This window comes from Asterias amurensis, chromosome 1, assembly GCF_032118995.1.
Source record: "Asterias amurensis chromosome 1, ASM3211899v1".
NCBI lineage: Eukaryota > Metazoa > Echinodermata > Asteroidea > Forcipulatida > Asteriidae > Asterias > Asterias amurensis.
In genome coordinates, this window is record NC_092648.1 from 480,613 (window position 1) to 504,004 (window position 23,392).

General features: G+C 38.9%; 1 protein-coding gene across 1 annotated transcript; it reads right to left on the minus strand.

The window, feature by feature from the left end:
• Positions 1-1,973: 1,973 nt before the first annotated feature.
• LOC139944184 (protection of telomeres protein 1-like) lies at positions 1,974-22,344 on the minus strand. The gene is made up of 18 exons (XM_071941154.1): positions 22,325-22,344; positions 20,486-20,613; positions 19,802-19,972; positions 18,742-18,855; positions 17,749-17,996; positions 17,265-17,568; positions 16,527-16,632; positions 15,605-15,747; positions 14,385-14,525; positions 13,756-13,940; positions 12,096-12,228; positions 11,128-11,294; positions 9,766-10,073; positions 8,731-8,887; positions 7,916-8,196; positions 7,188-7,364; positions 6,685-6,779; positions 1,974-6,131 (listed from the first exon to the last, which is right to left on the minus strand). Exons 2-18 carry the CDS (start codon positions 20,609-20,611, stop codon positions 5,862-5,864), a joined length of 3,126 nt encoding a protein of 1,041 aa, XP_071797255.1. The 5' UTR covers positions 20,612-20,613; positions 22,325-22,344; the 3' UTR covers positions 1,974-5,861.
• Positions 22,345-23,392: the final 1,048 nt, after the last annotated feature.

A 23,392-nucleotide genomic window follows, 5' to 3' on the forward strand; every position in this document is an offset into this window, starting at 1 on the left:
ACAACATGGCTTACTAAATAGTAACACTAATAAAAAAATAATAGTAATTAGTAATAATACTAACTAAGTCCGAGTCAAACTCCATCCAATCCAACACATTATTTTGTAATTTTTTTAAATATTCGGTTAATATAATTCAAAGTGGCTGTTCTTGACTTAGACTGAGAGATATTCTCTTTATTATTGGATCCTTATTATTTAATAACACAAACAATCCCTTCAAAGTGTGTGTCCGATACAGCATTGCTGGGAACTGTCTATGGGCGTGTCTGTATTGTGTAACACCGTGTGTAACGTACGGCGGGGAAAATCGCCATTTTAAAAAGAAAATTCCAGTCCTTACCATGAAATAAACTCGTAATTTGTGGCGGTCTGTTAAGCTTTGCAAGAGTATCAGTTTAAATTTTCAAACGAAAAATACCTGAAGATATCTTTCATTCATTTAATTGAAGGAAAAACTTTGGGAAATGAAGAAATAATGATATTTACCTTGACCATTTTTCTTTGTATGCTAGCCTCGTTGGAAATCACGCACAGAAAGGCAGTGTAGTGCGCGCGCGCAGATTTAAAGGGCTCCTGGCTAACTCACTGCTGCCGCTCGGTGGCGCTCTTTTAAAAGTTGTCAACATTTTTAGCAGACGACATTCTCGTCGCTTTTTGTTGTCTAAATCCGCTGGAGGTTTAATTTATTCAAATTTGTGTATACGGACATCACGTAAAAGTGGTTTCATCAGACGATTATCAAAAGATGTTAACAGGCAAAAGGGTGCAAGGGGCCCAGGGCATGACAGCACAGGCCTATAATAATTTGATGAGCTAAAACTAAAATATAGCTAAGCACTAAACAATTTAGCTTACCGGAATAAGGTACGTCCAGCCACAAAAAAAGGTCACAAACAAAACGTTCTGCGCTGCTTTATAAATTTCATAGAGCTGCTTAGTCAGAACAGTTTGCTTTACAATCGCTGCTAAGCACTGTGTACACTGTATGTGTCATTGCACATGTTTTGTTTTTAAATCATCTCTATAAAATGTGGCCCAGGTGTTGTCTAAACCCTAGAATAATCTACTTTCCAACCCTTCCCACAAAACAGAAAAGCTGGCAGCAGCAGATATTTTTACCCTGCTTAGCGCAGTTTTCCAAGCACACACAAAGTAGCTGAGCCCAACAAAATTAAGCTTACCAGAATAAGATTATATCCAATGTACCATTTTTAACACATATAGTTAATTGTGATTGGTATCCTGCTCATTTCTGCTAAGCATGAAATCGTTAAAAATATTTGCTGCTTAGAAGCTCTAAAATTGGGACCAGAGTACGGTTACCATCCAAAATACCGTGTCAAATATGTGCTGTGGTTTCTGGCAAAAGGTTGCCCTGAATCACTGGGTGCGTTCGATTAGCTTCCCTAGGTCAACCCCCAAGGTGTTCACTCGGGTGAGCCCCTGACAAGACCTAAATGAACAATCACCGCTCTCATAGTGACGTCATGCACCTGGGGCCAGCCCCCAAGTGACCCACTCCACAAGCAGTGCAGTGGGGGCTCACCCGGGTGAGCCCCTCGAGTGCATCAAAGCTATTCAAATGCAACGGGGGCAGTCTGGGGTCGACCCAGGGAAGCTAAACGAACGCACCCTATGTTTACTCCTTAGGAGTATGCAGCACCATCAGCCAAACTGATGCACATGTAGCTAATCGATGTCTTGTTACCAACAATTGACTCCTTGATGAGTTGTGTATATTATCAGGCCACTAACTTGCACACATTCAACCAAGTGACTGTGTTTTATGTCCAGGGTTTCTCCTGCATTTATACTCAAAATAGTTCAGATGAATTTTACTTCCGTAAGGAACAAGACAGCTTTATATACACAAATAATTGGCAACACACAAACTTGCAATTTTGAAAAAATGTGTAAATGCATTTTAATCTTCAGAGATTTTCTTTTTTTTTTTAAGAAAAATAGTCAATATAAAATAATATAAAAATAATATTATAAATCAATAACTTTGCAATAATATATAAAGTAATATCTTTTCAGCATTTATAAATGTTCTATAACACTATACACAGGGCCAGAAACATCCATTGGATCTCTGGTTGTAGACAGAATGCCAGTCTCCATTGCATTGCCATGAGAAACTAGGCTCCTACCAACTTCACTGAGCTGCTTAAAGCACACAAATAAGCTAAGCAAGCAAAAGAAAATAATGCTGAGCAGACTATAGTTACCAGCACAAATACTAAAGTCACGTGTACAATTTGTGACTGGTATCCTGCTCATTATTGCTAAGCAGGAATTCTTAAGCATTTCCTGCTGCAAAGCACTGGACACTATTGGTAATTACTCAAAATAATTATTTGATCAAAAGGTTTTTTGTATCGAGCAATGTTACAAGAGCTCCCACTGAGGTAACATAGTTTTTGAGAAAGAAGTAATTTCTCACTTAAATAAAACATATGAAGTCACACAACTTGTGTAACAAGGATGTTTTTTCTTCCACTATTCTCTCTTGCAACTTCGACGACCATAATACAGTTCAAATTTTCACAGGTCTGTTATTTTATACATGTATATATCCTGTGATACACCAAGTGATAAGAATGGTCTTTGAAAATTACCAAAGGTGTCCAGTGCCTTTCAGATGCTAGGTCCAAAATTTGGCTGATTGACCCAAAGTTTATATAAATTTTCATTTAAGGTTTTGGATACAAAAACATCAGCTGCTGATAAGTGGTAGTTCAGTACAAAAAAAATATATTATCGAGCACATGATGGCTGACCTACATGTACACTTGATGTAGGCTTTAATAAACTCTTCATGCATTTTTAATCAGAATTTTTCCAAAGGGCAAAACAAAGTCAGAAATAAGAAAAAGGTAGGAAAAATATCATGTATTTTTCCCTCTGTCCATCAGCCATGTACAGTATGTATTTTGTACATCGTCCGCGGCAAATGCCAAGGTTTTTATTGTTTAGGAACATCATCTGTCAAAAATTGTTTGCAGAACATTTTGATTGAAAAATATATTTTTTTTGGTCAAAATTTGGGTCATGCTTATGTATAACTATAATTTTTGTTGATGACAATTGTTATACCTTGACAGCACCTGGTTAACTTGTGATCATTAAATCTATAAAGATTTAAAATAAATAAACAAATAATAATACAAAATTCCTTATTGGTTTTATGTTCTTTACATTTGCTTTATAAAAATAGAAATAAGGAAGCATTGTAAAACCTCATCATCTTGATATCAAAAGAATTTGTTTCACTGATTGTTTCCTTCCTATCCCTGTGTTTATGTTTTTCTTAAGAAAGGTAACATTTGTGCAAACCTGGGGTTGGTTTCACATAGAGCTAAATCAGATAAGATTGATCTTAAAATTAACACACATACCATGCAATTTGAAAAGAAATGTGTCAACTTATTTGGTCTTCAGAGTTTGATTGATCTTAAAATTGATAGGTGGTAGTTTAGTAAGAACATAATATCGAGTAGAAGGGCTGACCTTCACAAATTCACAAAATGAGACTAAAGTAGGAGAAGTATCATGTCTTTTTTTCCTTTGTCTATCAGCCATGTACAGTATTTACTTTGTGCATCACCCGTGGCAAATGCCAAAGTTTTTCTGGTTTTTTTTTTTGAGGGAAAACATCATCTGCCAATAATTGTTTACAGAACATTTTGCTTGAAAAATATAATTTCTTTCGCCAAAATTTGGGCCATGCTTGACTGAAAATGTGCTTACAACTATGTTTTTATCATTAGCAGAGGTCTGGTTTTACACATCTCAAGATGTCCAACTTGTAATCATTGTACACAATGTCTAATGATTTAAAATAAATAACAAGTAATAAATAATTTGTTCTTTTTGATTTGATGTTAATTACATTTGCTTTACAAAAATAGAAATAAGGAAGCAATGCAAAACCTCACCATCTTGATATCAAAAGAATTTGTTTCACTGATTGTTTCCTTCAAAGAGCTAAATCAGCTAAGATTGGTTTTAAAATTAGTTTATTAATAACAACAGTGAACAATGTGGGGAAAAACCTCTCTCAAAACTACCACTGCATCATTGTTTTCAGCTATTACGAGGACCCTTTTACTGACTTATGCTTTAGTTGCTGTTGACTTTCCCTGTTTTTTTGTTAACGTTTGACTTCTCGTGTGACTGGAGTTTTTGACTTGACTTGTGAAAAATCACAAAGAGGCAGGGATTGAAGATTGAAAAAAAAAGAAATCCTAACCTAACTAAACATAAATGTTATTGTTTACAAAAGTAGACAAATAAATAAATAGGGCTTAAAGACAGTGGACCCTATTGGTAATTACTCAAAATAATTATTATCAAAAACCTTAATGGAAAATGGAGTAATGGGGAGAGGTTGATAGTATAAAACATTGTGAGAAACATCTCCCTCTGAAGTGACGTAGTTTTCGAGAAAGAAGTAATTTTCCACGAATTTGATTTTGAGACACCAGATTTAGAATTTGAGGTGTTGAAATCAAGCATCTGAAAGCACACAACTTCGTGTGACCATGGTACGACAAGGGTGTTTTTTCCTTCCATTAATATCACGCAACTTCGTCGAATTTTCACAGGTTTGTTATTTGTTGCATATGTTGAGATACATGTTTGTACACCAACTGTGAAAGCTAGTCTTTGACAATTACCAATAGTGTCCATGGTCTTTAAAGGGTCTGTATACACTTGGTAACGACTCTAATAAAATGAATGGCAATAAAAACCTTACTTGGCAAGATGTACATCAGCATAGGATAGTATTCCATGATTTGAGAAACTTTGAAAAATAACTAAAAAAATAACTTCCAATCCCCGCAAATTTGAATCTTAAAAGCGTTTCCGACACTAACGTTTCTCAGATTTTGTATTCCATTGCAAGGTATTCTTCCTGCGTGGTCAAAAATGCTCCCAATTTTTTGTGAAATCTCAAAATGATATCCCCTATGGGATTGAAACAAACAGTGTGTTCTAATTACCAAATATACCCTGTAATGGCTATGTGTGATTTCCATTTCATACCACTGTTATCCCCAATCATTGAAAGAGGCCTGTCATCCAAAGTGTTTACTGTAAGCAAACGACTGATGACTAAACGATGTAAATCTATGGTGAGCTTATACAAGTTGGATGTCTAATTTTCTCTTCAACCTGTGAATCACCACAAATTTCTCTGCTCTTTTTTCCCTGTCCCTGCTGCGAAAACACCCCCAGTGTCTAAAAAACAAAGTGAGGACGTATCAAAAATAGCTTCTACAGCTACGGCTGCTGCTAAGGTTGTTGCTAAGAACGTCTTATACCTCAATGCATGTAGCACTAGGAACTTTGAAAGAAGCTCAGAGACCCTTCTCTCCCCAGCAAGTCAGGGGTGCGTTTTAGTAATCTTTGGCCTTTGCTTAATCACTGACCAATGTACGAAACAGTTTCTGGTTCCGGCTGCAAAAACACCCCTGCTAAAGGTGTGGTAAGAACGTCTTATACCTCAACGCATGTAGCACTAGCCATCAATTCAAACTCGGCCTCAGATTCTCTGAACAATCTAGGAACTTGGAAAGAAGCTCTCCAGAGACCCTTCCCTCCCCAGCAAGAACAAAAACCTGAATCTTACTAGACAACCAAAGAAGTATCAAACATATGATATTTGACGACCTCTTCATAACCCATGTGGACTTGGTAGGACAAAATGCAGCAATCGAACTATGGATGGTTCATATATCTTTATTGTATTCTCAACTGGGCTGTCGTAGCCCTGCCCCATTGGGAATGGGCAGAGTTTGGCCATCACTTGCTTCATTCTTTCCTAAGCAAAAACAAAAACCACCCAAATCTTACTTGACATCCTCAGCCAAGGCAGTGAAGAAGATGTTATACTTGACGACTTCTTTGTTATCCATGAGGACTATGTAGGACTGAATGTAGCAATCGAGCCATGGATGGTTAATAAGGTCACCTATAGCTGTGGTTGTATTCTCATCTGGGCTGTCATAGCCCTGCCCAAATGGGAACGGGCAGAGTTTGGCCATCGCGTCATCAAGCATGAACTTGGTGCGTTGGGATGTGTGGAGATTGTCCACTGGAATCCCGTAGAAGAAGGTTTCCTGCAAGCAAAGACAATGTATTTTGTTTGTAACAATTTCAAAAAAGAATTTATTGTCTTCCACAGGATGTAATAATCACATTGGAGTTAACAAATATTAATGACAATAAAATATGGGCTGGTACATTTAGTGTCTGGGAAATTTGACCTAAGACTAACAAACAAATTTTCGCATTGTGGAATGTACAGACCCATTTGTTGTTGAGGACCATTTTAAGGGTATCAAGTACAACTTAACAAGAATTTGTTACGCGACAAACACTGGGGGCTTTGGTTTATGGAACAAAAGCAGAAAATTATATGCTGTATCCAAAATGTCAAGTTTGGTCGGAAACCCTATAAGGACTGTAAGGAAAGTGGGGTATACCGAGGTTTCACCATCTTTTCCCGTTTTCATCACATAACTGTTATTGACCATGAAGCCCCTCTTTAACAAGGGATAAACAGCATCAAAGTATAACCCCCCCCCCCCCCACCAAAAAAAGAAAAAGAGAGAGTGGGGTGGGGAAAAGGAACAATTAATCAGAAGAGGTGACCTATCTTTAGTAACCCACCGATTGCTTGCCATCCACGTTGACCTCAATTGAACCTGTGCCGTCATCTAGAATTAGACTCAAGGAGTACCTGTACTGAAGCAACGTAGAATCATCTGGAAACACACAATAAACAGACAATCCTTTCATTTCAATTTCTCATACAACTCTCCAAGTAGGTACTTTGGCAGAATTTCATGGCTCTGCTTTACCATAAGCAAAGGAACGGCACTTTCACCAAATAATTTCCAGCTAGTTTTTAATCATAATAATAATAATATTTACAAGGCGCACAGTATCTTAATATCATTCAAAGGCGCGGGTTGCTAGCAAGTCCATTTGGTGGTTGATCGAACACCAGAATGAAAAGATAAGTCTTGAGGTTACGTTTGAATGTTGACAGATCAGGTGTGTCCATCAACTCGTCTGGCAAGAAATTCCATTCCAGAGTCTTGTTGTTCCTCAGTGGCTCTATATGAACTTAGGGTCCAGTCAACATCAGTGTTTGTAAACACTACTCATACCTGGAACATCTGCTTGTGGGTTATCGTCATCAATGGGAACACACTTGGGGCAGGCGTAGTCCACTTGGTCACCTTGGCAGTCAGTCCCTTCCCTAGCATGTCCAGTCGGCAGGTTTGCATGACCGAACAAAGTCTTTACCCGATGGTTCAGCAGCACTGCTTCATCCAGCGTCATTTCTGTGAGTGGTGGGTGTAAAAAACAAGTGAACTTTTTCAATACTAACTTACAATAACAATACAAAGTTCTTCAATAGACCTGTTGCCCAGCACTGACTGCATCTCCACACAATGCGCCTCTGTGTACATCATTTTGACCCTTCAAAATGGTAGACAGGACAACGCATCTAAGTGCGATGGCGTTGTGTGGGGGTGCAATGGCCCTTTTCATATACAAAGGGGGTCCCTGAGTTCCACGTTTTCTTCCCCTCGACATGCAAAGTTAAAAATCTCTTCAGTTCAAAGCCTGAGTTTAACTCAGTGTTCTCCGCATGCAAAAGCTACAGGCCAATTTGCAAAAAGGAAAAAAAAAATTACAATTTGATTCATAATTTTGTTCCGACTTCAGACAAAATTCACAAACTCATAAAGAGAATGCCCCCCATCAGCCTTCAAACCAAAGGTAAACACAAAATAAAACGTTCTGCGGACTGCATTTCATTTCAGCATGCTCAGGCTTCAAGATTGTCCCCCTGTTTTCAAAGAATCCTGGCAAAAACCCTGGAACTTACGTTCAACTTCCCCATGGGTCTTCTTCATTCTCTTTTCTGATTCCGATGTCGACATGGCCGCACCTGGGAGATTTTCACTCTGGGTGGTACTCTCTGAAGGGGGCCGTTTATTCACTGAAGTGGGACACTTCTTGGCTGTCTGGCTTCCCCCGCTGTCTGCCAATCCATCACCTTTCTGAGAGCCGGTTCTCTGACTAAACCTCTCTTCCCTAGATTTGCTTTTGTCTGAAGGACGTTTGGATTGTGTTGGTTCAGTCTTTTTGGTTGTTGTTACCTTGCATCTGTTGTTGAAGGATAAAACAATAAAGGGATATTAATTGTTGAAAAACCTGGTATATGCTCCTTGCTTATAATAATAATAAAAATAATAATAATAATGATAACAATAATGGCTTCTCATATAGCGCGCATATACCTCACTCAGTGACGCTCAAGGCGCTAAACATACAACATTTCCTGCAAGGTATGTGATGTGGGACTACACTCAAATTATTGAGATCTACTCCTTTTACATAGCATTTTTATTGTTTTGGCATGGCTTAACAATAGTATGATGGAAGCTTCTTTTCTGTAAAACAGGAGGCGGGGGCATTCTTGGTCAACAGTCTTTCATTTTCCTGTGTGTAAATAAAAGTGTTGCTTGTGTACACCTCTTCGAGCATTCACCAGGCTTCAGTATTCTTCCGGCATTCACCAGGCTTAAGTGTTCTTTGCAGCAAAGACATTTTATAGCAATAACCTTCTTAGCTAAAATGGTGACTGCAAGGGCAGAATTCCATAATAAGCAGAGTCATGGAATTTAGTTGTCAACTCACCTGAATTTACAGACGGGGCAGCGCAGATGGGCAAAATCTTTGGTGTCATTGGGGAGATAGACAGCCACTTTGGCTCGGATGCGGAAGTTGTTAGGCGAGTCTGCCTTGATGACATCTCGAAGTCTTGTTACTTTATAATTGAAGGGGTAGTTTATCACTGGCAGATGAGAGAGAGAGAGAGAGAGAGAGAGAGATGAAAGAAACCACTTCTTAAAGATCCTGTACAGCTTAGAGTTAACATCTATATGTTTTATTTGAATCAGGATCATTGTGTCGGTGCACCATGGTAGTATCCTGATTCTGCAACTAAGTCATAGGGCCTATCTCGCGCAAACATGCTCTGGACAACAATGTTCGCACATCCGGATTATTTAAAGCATTTTTATAGTCAATGAGTGAACAATTTGTCCGAAAAGTCAATTTACAAAATGTTGTGATTTTGTACACATTCATCGGTTTGTGAAAACCATGAGGTTTAGTCACTACAGTAAAAATGCTAAATGGATTGGTCTGTTAAAGGCACAAGTCTCAAGAGAACTTGACCTTATTTCACCGAGCTGCTTCAGCACACAACGTAGTTAAGCACAACTAAGTTATGCTTAGCAGATAGCAGTTACAAGCCAACCTGCTATATCACATATACAATTTAATAATAATGATAACAAATTCTTATATAGCGCACTTCACAATAACCTTATCAATGGGCTTTACATAAGTGCCCTGTTCACAGGGCCAATAGTATTCCTTTTTTATTTCTGACTTGTATCCTGCTCATTTCTAAAAGATAGTTGTTGAGAAACATTGTTTTTATACAGGACTTGGCATTGCATGGTGAGTTATCAATATATATTTGGTTTGCGGTTACACCATGTGTGTATAAACTTGCCAGGTAGAGTTCTTTAGAGAACTATCTTTCTATATTCTACTACCACAGAGTAGATTTCTTGGATTGTTAAGAAGACTTCTCAGTTCTAAAAAGAACATTTTTTGTTTTCAAAAAGCTCTATTGAATTTGTCCCTGCTGATAACATTTACCCGACACTGATCGTGGCATGATGCTTAGAGTTTCAGGAGTTCTCGCGTCTTGCCTTGGCCTATATAAACTTGTCGGCTGGACGGCTGAAGCTCTACTCTGTTCAAGTCGTTTTGAGATCTCATACATGCGATGCTTTGTTCTGGCTTGCCTTGGACCTTGTGTCGACTGTTGAGATGTAGTAGCTGCACTAGAAGTCTGATCTGGAGGGTCAGCGGGTGTGGTATCTTGTGTCAAGGGATTTGGTGTAGGCCGGATGGCAGATTCAACTCTGCGCCGATGTAAGTTTTTTAAAATATCGTCTGTTCTCCTGAGAATGAGAACAATAAAAAAGATTCAAAGATGGCTTTCTGGGACCACCAGAAAATCAGACTTTAGTATGAAGAACATCATGTCTGTCAAGTATCTCTTGTCCCTATATAGAACTCTTCCTCTGTGCTGTTCCCCTAAACAGAGTCCTTATGAGGGCCTGATCTGGGGCGGAAAAATGTCAAAGCTCCATAACTCACTACAGAAAATTATATGCTTCCATGGAATGTAAATCCAGTACAACTAGTGGGTTCTTGCAGCTTGATTTGAGTTATGAAACTTTGAAAATTGTCCCCCGCTAGATACGGACCCTTATATGCAGGTCGTCACTGTAGTATAGTATTGAGAAGTGAAAGACCACCAGGGCTATAGTAATGCGTATGAGTGACGTGCGGAAATGAAAGGCCACCAGGGCTTTAGTAACGCGCATGAGTGACGTGCGGAAATGAAAGGCCACCAGGGCTTTAGTAACGCGTATGAGTGACGTGCGGAAATGAAAGGCCACCAGGGCTATAGTAACGCGTATGAGTGACGTGCGAAGTGAAAGACCACCAGGGCTATAGTAACGCGTATGAGTGACGTGCGGAAATGAAAGGCCACCAGGGCTTTAGTAACGCGCATGAGTGACGTGCGGAAATGAAAGGCTACCAGGGCTTTAGTAACGCGCATGAGTGACGTGCGGAAATGAAAGGCCACCAGGGCTTTAGTAACGCGCATGAGTGACGTGCGGAAATGAAAGGCCACCAGGGCTATAGTAACGCGTATATGAGTGACGTGCACATATGTAACTCAAAACATGCAACTTTCTAATTGCAAAATAAAAAAGAGGAATGGTTGATCACACATAATTTTGGTAGTGTTTTTTTTTGTTGCTATGGCGCTGTTTTTTTTTGTTTTTTTTATAAAAAAAGGAAATCAGCCGATCAACTGAAACATTTCATGCCTGAAAACTTCAGCATGGCTAGTGATAAAATAATGCCATCATCTAGAGCAAAGGGTCTATTGTTATTTTGTTTTTATTTGAAGTGAAACTCAAAATGAACAGGTAGTCTTACCGGACCATGTCCTTGACCTGTTTCTCTTTTCCCGGTCCAAGGATGACCCCACGCCCGTAGGCGGTCCCGCGGTGAAGAACTAGCTCGAGTGTACTCTTGTCCTCCTCTGCTCCTGGTTCCCGCCAGCTAACTGCGTGAACATTGCACAGTTTGACTACCTGGCCAGGCTGAGAGAGGAGAAGTAGTTTAAGGATGAATAATGGCCCATCTTCATGGCTTGCTATTCACTATACACTTGACTCCTAATTCTGTTTCCCTAGTTTTGTTTATTCTTTTATTTGGGCCCATTTTCATAGAGCTCTTAAAGCACACCAAGTAGTTAAGCCCAGAAATATTATGCTAACCAGGTTAAGGTTACCAGCCAAATTACAATGTCACATGTGCAATTTGTGACTGGTATTCTACTAATTTCTGCTAAAAAGCAGGAGATTGTAAATGAAAACTGGGTATTATGATATTGGACCCTGGTCATCAAATCAATATTAAGTTAAAACTTTCGTTCAACTGTTTATAATTATAATAATAATAATAGTGGTGTCTTACATAGCGCACACATCCATCACTCGGTGACGCTCAAGCGCTGTTACATACAGTATTTTCCTGCAAGGTATGTGGGACTAAGTTTGAATTATGAGACCTATTCCTTTAATATAGCACCATTTAATGGTTTACAAGGTGCTGTGGCGCAATATGCTGCCAAAAACAGCCAGGAAGGCTGGGGTGTCCCCCTTCTTTTTCAGATAAGTGCACTGGATATTTTACATTCTTAACACAACACACAGGACCATCGGCTTTACGTCCCATCCGAAGGACAAAGCAATGGTTACGTGTCTTGCTTATAAGGACACAAGTGTCATGAATAGGACTGGAAACCACACTCATCTGATCCGAAACACCAGAGTTTGAATTTGAAAGTGCTCCGTCACAACACTTCCAAGTGTGACGACTGGGGTAAATGACTAGCATACCTCCAGCAACTTCCCCGCCTCCATATGATCGTCATATAAGGATATATGGACACTGAGATCTCCTGCTCGGCAAGCAAGAGTGGCATTTTTCTTCTCATCAACTGCCTGGCTTAGGTCAATTACTCGGGTGAGTCTGAAAGTTAAAAAACAAAATATTATCAAACAGGGTGTGGATTTAAATCCTGGTCGTGATAAGAAACTCCACTTTAATTGCTTCTCTTCACCCATGGATAAACATGGGTACCTGTAAGGGTAGAGGTTGATATTGTGTTTAAAAAAGCCTTTGGAGCGCCACAGCAGCCCAGGGCTCTATACTCCTCAGGGAGCTGAGAAAGATAAACGCCGTTCAATCGAGACACATTCTCTCAAGCTCTGTTGAGAAAGCTTGGGGTGCACTACGATTTCTGATGCTTTGGTTTTTAACATTGGCTGAATAAATTATTACCATATCGTATCTCAAAGCACATTGAAACATTATTTTAAAATGTGCTATATGAAAACTAGTTATTATATATTTTTTTGTCAACGTAATTAAATGCTGATTTAAAAGCAAAATTGTCTAGAAATATCCAATAAAAGTTTCAGATGAACAGTGTCTACTTGCTGAGAAAACACCAAAACTAAAATGCAGTCACTGTACTTTCACAAGAATGAGGAATCCATCCACATTTAGAGATGTGACAGCAAGAACCAACTGTATCTCTGGCTGCAGCATTCCCAAACGGACATCAACCCTCAGAACTCTCAGAAATGCTTCATACATGAATATTGTTTCTTAGACTCAAATGTTTCTAGGTGAAAAAGTATCCAATCCATTGTACTTCAAAGGGATTCCTTTCTCAAAATAGTTTACTATCAAAATCAATAGTTGCAGTAAGATGCTTCTCACTAAGGATTTGTTTATCATGGTCATTGGCTTTGGAGTACCTACCAATCAATGACCCCAAGTCCTGCAGCAACATTTTACATAATTAAACATATTTATGTTCAAGAGAACTTGTAACAATTTAATTGGATAACTCACATAGCTGAAAATGGTAATAAACAAAACAAAACTCAATTTCAACCTGCCCCAACCCAAAAAATAGAACCAAATAGATATTTCCGAGAAAATAACAATAATAACAACCTTACTCAAAAAGCGCTTTTTACAAAATCGATACAAAGCGCTTAAGAAAAAACAAAAGCAACCCAAAAAATAGAGTACAAAACTACACGTTTTACAAACAATATAAATGAAATTAACAATCATACAAATTAGCGTAACTTAGGTGGGTTTTTAATTGGCATTTGAAGGAACTCAGGGAATTGGTTAACTGAACAGATTGAGGAAGACGGTTCCAGCATTTTGGCCCAGTTGCTGCAAAAGCTTTAGACCCTATATTTGTACGTGATCGAGCGCCATTCAATACAGTAGCTGAACATAATTAGATCTTAAATTATACAAAGACTGGCGGGTGTGGACAAGTTTTTTTTTGTTTTTTCAATCCAAACAACATTTATTTCCATATCACAGAAAGACGAGTGCATGCAGACAGTAGATAACTGTTTAGGTAACTAAAAGAAGATAAGTTGGAGTTTGATTAGATAGTGACTTTTATGTAAGTACTGCATTCTTGTTTACAATCCTTTGCAAAACTGGAAGCCAAAGCAAACCTACCCTCTAATCTTGGTCCCGTCCCAGATGCTTAGTACTACGCACGACTCTGCGGTTAGGGTGGCCACAGAAATAACCTGGCAGGCCAGATCGAAGTACTGGTTGGAATAAATCTTACCCAACGTACGGTAGGAGTTATCGAGGGCCAGGAGGGTGCAGCGGGTTGCCCACAGCCTCAGATCCTTCACCTTTAAAAAATAAAACGATGTAGGTCAGTGAACAACAAGAGAGTAGGTATACAGGACATCTTCCATAACTGTCATTGCCAGTTTCTCAACATATGCACAAAATAACAAACCTGTGAAAACGCAACTGGTTGTCGAAGTTGCGAGATAATAATGGTAGACAAAAAAACCTTGTGCGCTTTCAGATACTTGAATTTGGTATAAACATGATTTTGTTTTGCAGAATAATTTATAACTAGGAATTAACTTTGTACATGAGAGGAGCGAGAGCATAAGGCTGTTAGAGTAAGCAGAGGCTTGTAGACAACAGCCTTTATACAGACAGACAAACAAATGGCGAGGAAGAAACAAGGACAAGACAGAAAGAAAAAAAACAATGACATTAGATTACAATTAAATACAAAGAATGAACAGGCTGGAAGACGACAAAAGTAAATAGATACTTACCCTTTGTAAGTCTTCCTCTGTCAAGTTGAAGTTTGTAGTGGATGTTCTGGGCTCAAGAGGCTCATCAGCACCCCCACTGAAAACAAGGCCCACAAAGCTGTCGCCCAGCTGCCCCTGCATATTGCCATTGAATTCTTCTATCTGTAAGGCACCAGGATAAAGGTTCAAAGCATTTGGGGAATTTTTGTAACACAAAATACTATGTCCATTAAACTCACACAGTTTGAACATAATGATGGTAGTAGAAGCTTACCTTAAAATATAACTAGCTGAGGTGTAGTAGTTTTTGAGAAATGAGTAAAAAATGTTCCGAAAACATGTTTACATGCTAAAATAATTTTCTTCTCTTAGAGACGAAAATAATTTTTGTTTCTTGTTTTACTCGTTTCTCACAAAATACCTCACCCCAGCAAGTAATATTTTAAGGAAAGCTTTCTAACATTGTTATTTTCAAACTATGTGTGTTTAATGTAAATCTGTAGAAATTGTGTTTGTGTCCTAAGTACCCAGACCTTTTTACAGATCAGCTGGTGTCTATGTTTTACACAAAATCCACAGATTTAAATTAAATTTACACAGTATAAAGAACATATCGATAGAAAGCTTCCCTTAAAATATTAGTTGCAAGGTAAAAGTTTTTGAAAAACAAGTTAAACAAATATCACAAAAAAGTTTTGGTCTCTGAGATATGAAATTATTTTAGCATGTAACAATGGATTTACGTGACTCTCCTGAAAACATGAACTGTGATTTTCACTTCATTTTCTTAAAAAAACTTTTCTATGACCGCACTAGCATTTGTTTGTGCAGCCCCAAAACTCTGGAATAAGTTACCATTAGAGGTCAGGAAATCACCAACTGTGAATACTTTTAAATTAAAACTGAAATTTCAATTAACCTTATTCTAATTATTATTATTAACTGTCTATCCAAGCCCATGATGAGCTCTTGTTTATAGCACAGTAGAATATGAAAATAATGTTGAATAGTTTCTGCATTATACAATTTTATTTATTATTATTGATTATTACTTTGAAAAGCTATCGAAAGCTGCTATTCTTCTAACCAAGTAAGCTTTTTTAGTGCCATTATTTCAGGAGTTGTTATCAAACGTACACCTTCCCTTTAACAAACCAAATTTAGACACAAGAGATTTATTAATTTGCATCGGGGGATAAGGAATATAAATTGTGTGTTTACCCATAAATTTAGAAACTTACGTTCAGGTGATGGAAGCGCACTATGTCCCCGATAGAGTGGATCTTGGGTAGTGCATCGAGTTCAGTGCGGAATAGCTGGCACCTTATTCCGCGGTGGTCCTTGTCGAGACTAGGGTCAATCAGTGTGACAGTCATACAGTAGTCTAAAGACAGGTTAAAGAGAAAGTCCATTCATAGTGATTTAGAGGAGTGAGTTATAGGCACTGGACACTATTGGTAATTGTCAAAGACCAGTCTTCTCACTGGTGTATCTCAACATATGCATAAAATAACAGACCTGTGAAAATTAGAGCTAAATTGGTCGTTCAGATGCTTGAATACCAGACCTCAGCTTAGGTCTTGAATTCAATTCAAATATTTTTGTGAGAAACTACTTCTTCCTCAAAACCTACTCCAGCTAGAGACACTGCTCTAGAGTTGCAAGAGTCAGAGGTTCAAATCCCACCAGAGTAATATATGCCTGTGAAAGTACTGAGTATACAGTGGTAACACACATCGGTTTATGGGTAAAAACCAAAATTGATACATGTGTAATTGTTTGGGGTTGAACAAAGACAACCCAACTCGGGCAGAACTAGAACCTACAACCTTTGGATTAACGTGCCGGTGCTCTATCAACTGAGATAAATAGCACTTATGTTGGCTGTCTCCCTATTTTTTCAAGAGAGAATATTTTCATTAGTTAAATTCAAAGAGAATGATTATTTTTCTGTCGACAATGACAATTAAGCAGATTCAAATATTTCAGGCAGAATTTACCTCTTTCTCAAAAACTGTGTTACTTCAGAGGGAGTTGTTTTTCAGAATATTTTATATCAACAGCTCTCCGGTGCTCGTTACCAAGTAAGTTTTTATGCTAGTATATATTTTGAGGAATACCAAACGTGTTCAGTGCTTTTTAACAATGGTGTGGTTTTCTTACCAGGTCCTCGCGTCTTATAGGGTGGCTTAAAGAACTTGACGACCCCAAACACATTAACCTCTGAATTGACCCTGAGGTCCTTTAGAAAGGTGTAGGTGTACCTCGGCTGAAACAGATCAAGGGATTCAATGGGATTATTAATGACCGATCTGTTTTACTATCGAAAATCCACATTAAGGGAGCCAAGGAAAGATATTGGTTATGTCTTATTGGATTATTCTGGAGTTTCTGATCAGCAGAGTGTGGGTCTGAGTCCTGGTCTTTAAGCAAGACACTTGACCATCCTTGCTACTTCTTTTGGATGGGACACGGCATTAAATTCTGGTGATATAGTACTTCAGCATGTAGTCGTCAGGTAAAAATAGTGCATTTTAACCTTCCACTCTCTATTTGTAGGAAATGACATCCGACTTCTGAACAGAAATTGTTTTCTTTTTTATACTTGAGATTAGGCCTGGGCTACAAGTGCAAATAGTTTCGTAGCTGCAACAAGTGATTGTCGTAGCTGCAACTAGTGATTGCCGTAGCGGCAACTATTGATTGCTTAATCGAATTGAGACTACCGTTTTTCAACTACTCGGTTAGTTGTATTTTGCCACGACTACTACAAAAAGTAGTCGCAACTGCAATGCATCTTGCGAATTAAAGATTAGTCACGACTAGTGTCAAACCGTGACTATTTGAGGGGCGACTAGTACGAGCAGGGAATTTCAGTCAAGTCGAGTAGTAAAAAAATACCTGTAAGGGCGGGCCTTTTGGCACTGCCACTGATGTCCCTGCCATTGATGTCCCTGCCACTGATGTCCCTGCCACTGATGTCTCTGCCACTGATGTCACTGGCACTGATGTCACTGGCACTGATGTCCCTGGCACTGATGTCACTGGCACTGATGTGACTGGCACTGATGTCCCTGCCACTGATGTCCCTGCCACTGATGTCACTGGCACTGATGTCACTGGCACTGATGTCCCTGGCACTGATGTAACTGGCACTGATGTCACTGGCACTGATGTCCCTGGCACTGATGTCCCTGCCACTGATGTCACTGGCACTGATGTCACTGGCACTGATGTCCCTGGCACTAATGACCCTGCCACTGATGTCACTGGCACTGATGTGACTGGCACTGATGTGACTGGCACTGATGTCCCTGCCACTGATGTCCCTGCCACTGATGTCCCTGCCACTGATGTCCTTGCCACTGATGTCACTGGCACTGATGTCCCTGGCACTGATGACCCTGCCACTGATGTCCTTGCCACTGATGTCACTGGCAGTGATGTCCCTGCCACTGATGTTATTGTCGTCACCTGTTTCTGCACTGTGCCTGTGACAGCTGACATACGGAGCCCCCTGGTTGGAAGCGTTGTCATGTCTTTCTCGCCGGTTGTCGCTTCTGGAAATAAACAGGGTCTCCGTGGGTGTTTACCCACTTGTTGGCGAGGCTTTCCTTTTTTGAAGGGTATAACCTGTAAAAAATCAAACAGTTTACCGCTGGTTTCATTAGACATACTTTAAACCTACTAAACCTACTTTCACTGTTCATTTACCAATTTTTGACAGACGTGTTTAAAGTCGGGTGATTGTTCAGTGGCGCTCAAGGGGCTTTAACATTCAGTATTTTCCTGCAAGGTATTGTGGAACTACATTGTTGAAGTGTCAGACCGAGACCAATGTATAACAATGTTTACAAGGTGCTTTGGTTCAATTTGCAGCCAATTTCTGTTTAGCTCTGGTGTTTCTGATCAGCTGAGTGTGGGTTCGAGTCCCAGCCGTGACACCTGTGTCCTTTAGCAACACTTAACCATGATGCTTCGTCCTTCAGATCGGACTTCAAGCTGTTGGTCTTGTGTGTTGTGTAAGGCCAGTGAAAGAACCCAGTGCACTTATGAAAAAGAGAAGGCATTCGCCCCAGTGTTCCTTGTTTAATTGGCTTCAAATTACGCTGCACAGCACCTTGAAAACCAGTACAAGGCACTATGTAAAAGGAGTAGATCTCATAATCCGAACGTAGTACTACATATCTTGCAGGAAAATACTGAATGTTGAAGCGTCTTGAGCCTCACTGAGTCACAGATGAGTGCTTGGAAGGAAAGCACTTTCAGACGCTCTGCGTGTGTAAAAAACACTACAAAAAAACTGGGTCTAGTTATTATTATTAATATAACTATTATAAGAAGTTATTATTTATTACAGTGATGGTCTGTCACTCACCCATACTGATGGCTTACTCTTGGCGATGTCAACGTCAATAATGCACGGGTGGATCCCATCTCTCTGGAAGTGGGGTGATTTACTTATTATTGCCTGGGATATTACAACAGTATCCTGTGGGAAAAAAGTAAAGCACAATTCCTATTTAAAGGTAGGGTCAGAGATCAGTTATTTAGGAACTGTACACATCTGGTAATTACTACAAATGTATATATATAACCATACAATTTAACTTGGAAATGAGCAACAGAGATCCGTTTATAGTAAAATCATTGTGAGAAACAACTCCTGCTGGAGTAATGTAGTTTTTAAGAAAGAAGTAATTTCTCACTAAAAAAATTGGATCTGTCTAAAGACGTCATGCCTTTATCAGGCAAATGAAAGCATACAAATTTGTGAAAGAGTGTTTTTTCTTTCACTATTTTCTTGACATAGGATTGGAACTGCCTCTAGCTACCAGGCTAGCTAGCTTCCAGTAACAAGACATCTGCTCTAGCAATGCAAAGGTCGCTGGTTCGAATCCCACCGGAGTGGTTTGCCTGTGCATTGGGATTGGAACTGCCTCTAGCTACCAGGCTAGCTTGATGGTCTAGTAACACGACATCTGCTCTAGCAATGCAAAGGTCGCTGGTTTGAATCCCACCAGAGTGGTTTGTCTCTGTATTAGGGTTGGAACTGCCTCTAGCTACCAGGCTAGCTTGGTGGTCTAGTAACAAGACATCTGCTCTAGCAATGCAAAGGTCGCTGGTTCGAATCCCACCAGAGTGGTTTGTCTGTTCATTGGGATTGGAACTGCCTCTAGCTTACAGGCTAGCTTGATGGTCTAGTAACAATACATCTGGTCTAGCAATGAAAAGAACATGGGTTCAAATCCCACCTTAGTGATTTATGAGGATCCTTTTCATAGAGCACAGGAAAGGACCCAAATACACATTTGGTGTAAGGGTAAATCAAATTATAATTTTGCTCTTGAAAATAATCTTAAAATTGGTGTACCTTTAAAGAGACTTTAAGATTCTTCATGTTCTACAAATACTTTCCCACTTCATTCAACACTTACCAAAACATCGACCTCTTTGAATCCCTCTGCAAAGTCACCGTTTAGGAAGATACTGATCCTGGCTGGGGGTTGAGAACCCTTCCCAGCTTCATCCTCCGCTTCCTCAAGAATCAGTTTAATCCTCTTGGTTGTTGGAGATGAGTACAAGTCATACTTGGTGTTAACCTTGCACTGTAACAGTTAACAATTATACATTGTTAACCTTGACTCTGTTCATTCAGGCCCCGAAATAACCCATGGCACCCACAGCAATCATCGTGGTGCCCTGTGTCTTTTGCTGTGGTGCCCTCTACAAGGTTCCGATACAAACTTATATTGCAGTGCCTCTTACGAAAGGAAAATTGCTGTGGCCCTTCAAGAGCAAAGTTCAAAGCCTGAATTTGAATGTACCCTAATTAAAATCTTATAAGAAAATTATCTTTGAATGAGAATCCAAGTTTCATTGACACCAAACTTATCGATGCCTTAAAGAGAAAGTGTTTTTTTTACTGAAAATTACTACTGAGTGACACCTTTGATTTTTTTGAGGAAAAGCTACAGATTTGATGCTGCATCAAAGTCCAGCTATTCTCCAGAAGACGATCAGATTGAAACCAGCAGTTCTTTTCAGAACCAACCCAACTCAGATAGGATAAGTTTCAAAGCCTACTATATAAAACCTTGTATGGCATTTCTGAGTCTTACCTTTATGTAATTCTGACCAAAGAAAGTGCCAAGCTTGATCTCATGCAAAAACAGCCTATCCTTTCCTGAAAGTGACGGCTCAGCGGATATATCCGACAGGACTCTAACGACAGACGAGGCCATCATTCCTGAACAAAAACAAACACAAATGTATTCAAAAAGTTAAATGTTAAATGATGTTGTTTGCTATATCAAAACAAGCTTTTAGCACATGATTTTAATTTGTGAGCATTAATAATATAACAGTCCTTGCCATAATCTAAATAAAAATGTTTTCATTTTACAACAGAGGTCAGTGATTTCAATGTCAGGCTGGATGGTACGTGGAAAGGAGTTAGCAAACACAGTTGATTTTATGTGAGGGATGACAAAGTGGGATTTGTGACCTCTGGTTGATTTAGATTGACGGACAAGGTACTAAGTCCACTCAATATCAATGGTTCCCCTCCCTCAGTGCAGGCCAGAATTCAAAATTAATGCATGGAAAGTACATTTTTGACCCAAGGTTTTTCAACCAAAATTAAAATGTACTCCCATGATTAACCACAGCTTAATTAGCTATAAAATAATTAACTGTAATTTAAAACAACAGAGGACCGGTTTTACACATCCTGAAACCTAGTTTTAGTATGAAACTAAAAAGGCAACCTTTATTTCATAAAAATCAGACTCAGATGTTGTCAAATTTAAGGCCCCCCAAATCAGTCAACTCAATACCGTTCTGAAAGACGGGTTATAGAAATGAAGGATAACTTTCCAGATGGCGCCACCACTTTTTCACTCATTTTTACAAAAAGGGATATACCAATCAGGTAAATTAGATACTATATTATTTTATTTTGAATGAAAAAGTGGTGGCACCATACGGAAACTTTTCCGAAATGAAAATCGCATTTGAGTGCTGTAAATTTCCACTCGGTCAAACAGGTTTCTAAGTTATTTCAGTGCCGATCTTTCCATTTCCAGCATCAATTCATATTTTAGCCTCCCCCACCCTTCTACCTGAAAATTCAGTTTTGAGTTACCCACCTCTAACTTTGTTCGAAAAAAACAGGGTCAGTGGGTTTTAATCAAACGAACTTATGTCAGCCATCACTTTTAAATGGTTCAATTTTGTTTGAAATTTAAATCTTGATTACAATATTTTTATCGAAATAATTTAATAAAAAAAGGTTTACCTTGATTGTAAATCACTTCAATTTGGAAAAAGCCTCAACTTTAATTTAAGCTGAGGTTTTTTTATGCAAATTGGAGCGATTTACAATCAAAGTACCACGCATTTTGCGACCTTTGAAAACTTCATGTTTTAGACATCTTTTGTAGCGAAGGTGGGCAGTAAGGACAGTGATATGATGAGTGTGACCGATGATGGCGATGTTTTTTTAAATAAATAAAAATAAAAGAGAGTAATTTTTAAACTAAACAGCTCAACAAACCAGGGGAAGGTGGTGGGCTAATGCAGAGGAACCTCTTACTACTAGTCTTAGTTTGTTCAAATAAACAAAATAACTTCCACTTACGAAAATATCAGGGTCCGATATATCATATTCAAACTTACAAAAGGGTCCATATTTCACCTAACACACACAACGTTACACCGTGCACAACGAGCACATGGCGGCTACCAATACATTGACACATTACACAAACAAATGACGCATGTTAATTTTCCTGCCGTACTCCTCATTTTTAAACCACGAAAATCTCTCTAAATACTTCATCAATATTTATCAAAATTGCACCTGGAATTACCCTGACATAAATGCGGCTACTATGAAAACCTTTTAAAATGCAATAAATGAAATTGAAATAATCAAAATCAGAAATGAGTGTGCTTACCTGTTAACAATTTTGCAGCGCCTACGATCACGAGCCCAAAAGTTCGCGAAACCAATAAAACAGTGAACGTGTAGTAGGTGATTAATCAACACATTAAGCAGATTAACACGAACTACAAAAGGTAAACAAATAAACACGTGCGATGTCTACGTTGATTTACTATGACAGCCCGGTACCCCGACGTAAGCTATTTTGCAACGACAATTAGCGTGTGATTTTTCTTTGTGTGGAAGGGCAACCGACTATATTTCTTTTGCAGCCATCTCGTACCTCGTTCTCACGTTCGTGCCTGCCCTTGCGATCGACCCCACTTTACTGTCAGACAAAACGAAATATCATGGGTCCGAGGATGGCAACTGCAACAAAAAACGCGACGGTTGTGGAACAGAGCAGACGGATTTCTTGAATGAGACTTTTATTTTTTAAGTTTTTGTGACCCATTCGAGGAATAAACACGAGACAGGGCCGTGTAATAGTGGGATGACATTGACAATGTTGGTGGAGCATGGAGGATTAGTCCACGTTGCATTATATACTGTTTAGGGTAAGTGTAGTACGGTGTAGAAATGAGACTTTTTATAAAAATTTAAAAGAAAGTTAAGGGGCGGGAGGATATAATTATAAAGACTCAATTAAAAACTGATGCGATGACAAGATCTATGTTTGAGTAAAAGAAAATGTATAGAAAGCATTCGTTCGTAGCGTATAATTGCCAGTGAATCTCACTCGGCTTAATATGGTTTTTCTATTTTAAAAACATGCTTCCTTTATTAAATCGTTTAGTTTAGATTTCGCGGCGGTCGATCGGTGTATCATATGGGCGGCCAAAAGGGCCAAAACTAATATATTTATACACTAAAGTACAAAACAAAATCTAAGAAAAGAATTGTTATTAAGTGAAGACAAAGTCATTACTTAATATACAAAAATACAACAACGATCACATTCACACATATTCTTTTGTGGGTAGTGTTTCGGTGTTTTATACCACAAGCTGTGTATAAAGCAAGTGTTTTGAGATTAACTGTGGTCCATTATTAAACTGTTGCTGCACTTAAATAATAACAG

What these genes read in the sequence shown, in the direction of transcription:
- LOC139944184 (XM_071941154.1), bottom strand. Translation starts at nt 20,611, where the DNA reads ATGATGGCCTCGTCTGTCGTTAGAGTCCTGTCGGATATATCCGCTGAG. An exon ending in CAAAAGGCCCGCCCTTACAG is followed by an intron (nt 16,633 to 17,264) that starts GTATTTTTTTAC and finishes GATCTGTTTCAG; the next exon opens with CCGAGGTACACCTACACCTT. An exon ending in CCCACAAGCAGATGTTCCAG is followed by an intron (nt 6,780 to 7,187) that starts GTATGAGTAGTG and finishes GTGTGTTTCCAG; the next exon opens with ATGATTCTACGTTGCTTCAG.